At 59.2% G+C, this 4303-nt stretch overlaps 1 protein-coding gene across 1 annotated transcript in view; it reads left to right on the top strand.

Annotated features, from left to right (window-relative positions):
• Positions 1–3748, top strand: part of ACOX3 (acyl-CoA oxidase 3, pristanoyl) — a 40605-nt gene extending 36857 nt beyond the window's left edge. Inside the window, exons 15-17 of the mRNA XM_008067942.1 lie at positions 79–146; positions 896–982; positions 3560–3748. Coding sequence (XP_008066133.1) covers positions 79–146; positions 896–982; positions 3560–3679 — 275 coding nt within the window. The 3' untranslated portion in view covers positions 3680–3748. The remainder of the gene's footprint in view (positions 1–78; positions 147–895; positions 983–3559) is intronic.
• The last annotated feature ends 555 nt before the right edge of the window (positions 3749–4303 follow it).

The raw sequence follows: 4303 nt of genomic DNA, 5'->3' as shown, positions 1-4303 counted from the left end.
CCCCGCGGGACCCCGCGGGGTCTGCTGCTGTCGGGGGCCTGACCCCCAGCCCCCCGGTAACTGAGGCTGCTCTTGCAGGTGGCTACTTCTGCGGCGAGCAGGCAGGGCGCCTCCTGGAGAGCGCTGTCCTGGCCCTGTGTTCCCAGGTGAGCGACTCCACTCGCCCAGCATGTCCTCAGAGGTGATAGCCACCCGGGATTCATCTGCGGGCCGGGAGCGGGGGCGCCTGCTGAGCGTGCAGCACCCAAGCTGGAGGCTTGGGTTCCTGCTTGCCGCCGTGTTTGTCACTCTGGTCTGGCCGTGGCTTTCCATCCCCGTCACTGGAGTTGCTGCCGTTCCAGGGCTTTGTGCAGTGTAGCCATGGCACTCATAATAGTTACTTCAAGAAAAAGTCTTCCGCATTTCAAGAGAGTTCTTAGGAGTCTCCTCATATAAATTCCACATGTCATACTGAAGAATCATTTGTGTAACGGAACAGGAGAGTCATAAAACCACTGCCCGCCAAGGGGCCCTGAGGTTCGCATGACTCTTCCAGGTGCTCATAAATGCCTTCTCTGCAGCTGCCCAGATGAGTCGGGTGAGAAGCAGACCCAAGGAGACAGTGCTAATTCATGAGCCCGGAGCCACCGATTTTACGAGCGTTCCTTACCTTTGCTGGGAGGCAAGCAAGCCCCCAGGTCCCAAGCCAGCAGCCGCATGGCTGAGATATTCCAGTGCACGCCAACGGGCTCTGCCGCCCAGGCCAATAAAAAGATGATGCGCTAGCGATGGGGGTGCGTGTGCCGCTTGGGTTACCCGTTGCCAGAGGGTTATAGCAACCCGTGGCTCTGTTACTCAGTGGTCACCATGGAGATTTCCCGGAGTTGCCAAGTGTATGGACTTTGTTTTCCAACAGCTGAAAGACGATGCAGTTGCCCTGGTAGACGTGATCGCTCCTCCTGACTTTGTCCTGGACTCCCCGATTGGCAGAGCTGACGGCGAGGTGAAGGGACACCCCCTCGATTCCCGGGTGGAGTCACAGACAGCCTGAGATGCTCCTGTGGTCAGGGGTCTCGGAGGCGGGCTTCTGGGAGGGGGTTGCATGTGGGGGGAGCCTCTGGGGGGGCAGAAGTCGGTGATCTCACTGTGTGCCTCGCCACACCAGCTTTGTGGTCTCGGGCGACTTGCCCGTCTCCCGCCTCCTCGTCCGCCCATGCAGGCCTGGGGTGTGAGGCCCGGCACTGCAGCCTCCTCTCTCCTCCCTCCCCTGTGGCCTCCCCCGTCCCGGGTCTCACCCCCATCTCAAAAGTCTGTGTCCCTTCCCCTGACCGCAAGTCCGCCACCGTGCACCCCGTCTGGCCCTGCGTGGCTGTCGTCAGGACCGTCTCTCCCCACCCCGCCCTCACACTCTGGCAGCTTCGGCATGGCTCCCCATCTCGACTCGCCCTCCACCTCCCAGGATGATTCCTCACGAAGCAGGCGGCGTCGGCCGCTCCCTGACTGAGCTCTCACTGACACCCCGTCGCCCCACACCCCTCCCTGCTCTGGCCCCGCCTGGTCGCCAGGGCTGTCCACCCCGCGCTCCCCTCCTGCCGCCAGCCCAGCCTCCTCGTCCTTCCTGCTCTTCCAGCGTGCCGGGCTGCTCCCATCCCAGGGCCTCTGTGCCTGCCTGCGGCTGCCACCTGCCTCACCTTCGGGTCATTCTAAGCCAGGTGCCGCCTCCCTGAGGAGGCCCTCTGTGGCCCAGCCGAGGTGTCCCCCAGCACCCTTCCGTCCTGCTGTGTTGACCCCACGGCACTGGCTCGTCACCCAGCCCGCGTCTCCTTGAGCGTGACTCTCCCCCACCGGCCAGGGCGCTGCCACAGGTCTGCTCAGCACCCCCAGCGCCTGGCCACCCTTGAAGCTGTTGTTTGTTCTCTGCTGCTGGGACTCAGCATTTCAAAGTGTTCTAGTCACGGCCTGAGGCCCCAGGGTTGTGCCCCAAGGATCAGGATCTCACCTGCCTGGCCCCCAGCCCAGCCCCCAGCCCAGCCTGTGTTCTCTAGTCTGTTGCCGCCTGGGGGCATCTGGGGCTCTGCTGAAATGGAGACTCAGCACAGGTGGGGCAGCCTCCAGGTGTCCGCAGGGGACACGGAGCCCTCACGGACTTATCCAGGGAAGGGCGGGTGCCAGGCCTCAGCCTGTCTCCGACCACACCCAGAATGGGGCAGGCGTGCTGTGGAGCAGCTAGGGGGTCAGGGCAGCGTGGGCAGGACGGGAGGTGAGCGTTCCCAGCAGGCAGAGGTAATCTGCAGAGGGTCTGCAGCCCGCAGTGGGGCGCTGGCCGCTCGACAGTCTCGACCCACACCGACTGTATGAGCACATCTGTCTTGCTTGCTATGGGAACCAAGATCTGGGGAAGCCAGGGTCTGGGTAGATAGTTGTGCCCAGCTACTGGGAGGGTGTATGGGGAGCTCCCCCCGTAGTGGGGGCTCCAAGGAGGAGCTGGGCCTCCCACAGAGGACTCTGCCCCATGCAGAAGGCATGAGTGGCTTGAGCTTCTGAGCACTGTGCCTCGCCCTGCAGAGGCAGACCAGGCTCTGAGGCAGGGGAGTGACTGGGAAGAAAGGAGAGTCTGTCCCCGTGACAGAGAAGGCCCCCAGCCCTGGGCTGCATAGTTAAAACCGCAGCCCGCTGGAGGCATCGCTGGCAGGCCAGTTTATAAAGTGCGCGTTTCTGCCAGGAGCTGAATGTTTTAACCAGGTGCTGTCAGGTAAGAAATTCACTTTAAACGAACAAACACAGCTGTAGGAGATGATTTGAGACCATCATTAAATGGAGCGCAGCCTCCAAACTGTTTATGGCCCGTGGCAGAGCAGCCAGTCTGTCTCTGGAGCCAAGAATAGCAGAGCGGAGGCGAAGTGGGTAAGTGCCTTTAGCAGGTGCAGGCAGAGCTGCTTCTCCAGGGCAGAATGGACCTCTCCTGCGTCTCTGTGGGCGGCGGTTGTCCCAACTGCCGCTCTTGTCTCGAGCGGGTAAGACGGCCACGCCTGGCTGTGTTTCATCCTCGCGACTCTCCTCCGAGATAGGACCTGCTCTCCGTCTTCTCAGCGAGACCCAGGGTGGGCAGCAGTTAAGTCTGGACGTCCCGGAGGGGAGTGCTGTCAGCTGCTGCCTGGGGCAGGGCAGAGCAGAGGGTGCTGGGTGTGGTGGCTGTCTTGCTGCCGGGCAGCTGCCCCCCGCCCATGCCAGCCGGTCCCCACACGGGGTGGGAGAGTAGATTCAGGACAGGCTGTGTGGCCGTGCAGAGCCCTGCGGCGGCTGCACTTCTGAGAAGCAGGGCCTGCCTTCCACGGTGGTTTCCCGGGAAAAGGGCGAGGGATTCCCAGCCCAAGTGTGTTTTATCATTGAATTTTTCCAGTGGTTTTCCACCGAGAGGAAACGAAAGGGTCCTACACATTACACTTGAACCATCTTTGAGTTTTTCTACAAAGTGACTGTCAAGAATTTCATGTGTTTTTCACAAAAGTGTCTGAGGGCGTTGATCTGCACACTCGGCCATGGGGAGTCTTCCTTCTCACCGCACCCCGTCTTTTCACAGCTCTATAAGAACCTCTGGGGCGCCATCCTCCAGGAGGGCAACGTGCTACAGAGGGCGTCGTGGTGGCCAGAGTTTTCTGCCAGCAAACCCGTCGTGGGAAGCCTGAAATCAAAGCTGTAGCTGCACCAGCACACACACAGCTAAATCGAATGAAGCCGTTGAACTAATTAAGACACGGACATTCAATTCGGGTTCCAGAAGACACCAGAAACTGCTGCTGCACTCTCCACGCACACCTCAGGCCAAATTGGCTTCTCCCCCGATGTGATCCAGGGCTGTGGCCCCAACTCATGTCAGGGCTGGTCTGAGGCCTTGGTGACTTGCTGTGTGAGAAGGAAACAGGTGGTGTCTTCCTGGTGGGCTACGGGTTTTTGGATCATTAGAATTTTGCACATTCAGTTTTCACATCTGGTGCCAAATATACAGTAGACGCTTCAGAACTGGGGCTTTCCTGATCAGACAGCTTTTCGAATTCCGCTGAGGTTTTCACAGAGCTCTGCTGTGCTGAGGACCAATGATGCCAGTCTGATTCTTTGTTACATCTGGTGTGATTTTATCATGTAATTGAATTTTGACCTTATTAATTTTGACCTTATTGAAGGTCATTGTCTCGTGGGGCCCTCTACCACTGTGTGGGGTGGGTCGTGCATTTGTTTGCGTTTTCATAGCCACAGACTATCTGAATGTCATAATTTGAGATTTTTAAGGGGGGAAGTCTGTTTTATTACTTTCTTTGGTGGAACT

This window comes from Carlito syrichta, unplaced genomic scaffold, assembly GCF_000164805.1.
Source record: "Carlito syrichta isolate Samal-C Ts95f unplaced genomic scaffold, Tarsius_syrichta-2.0.1 Scaffold107946, whole genome shotgun sequence".
Lineage (NCBI taxonomy): Eukaryota > Metazoa > Chordata > Mammalia > Primates > Tarsiidae > Carlito > Carlito syrichta.
Note: the sequence above shows the minus strand (reverse complement) of the source record. Positions and strands in the feature narration are given on the sequence as shown.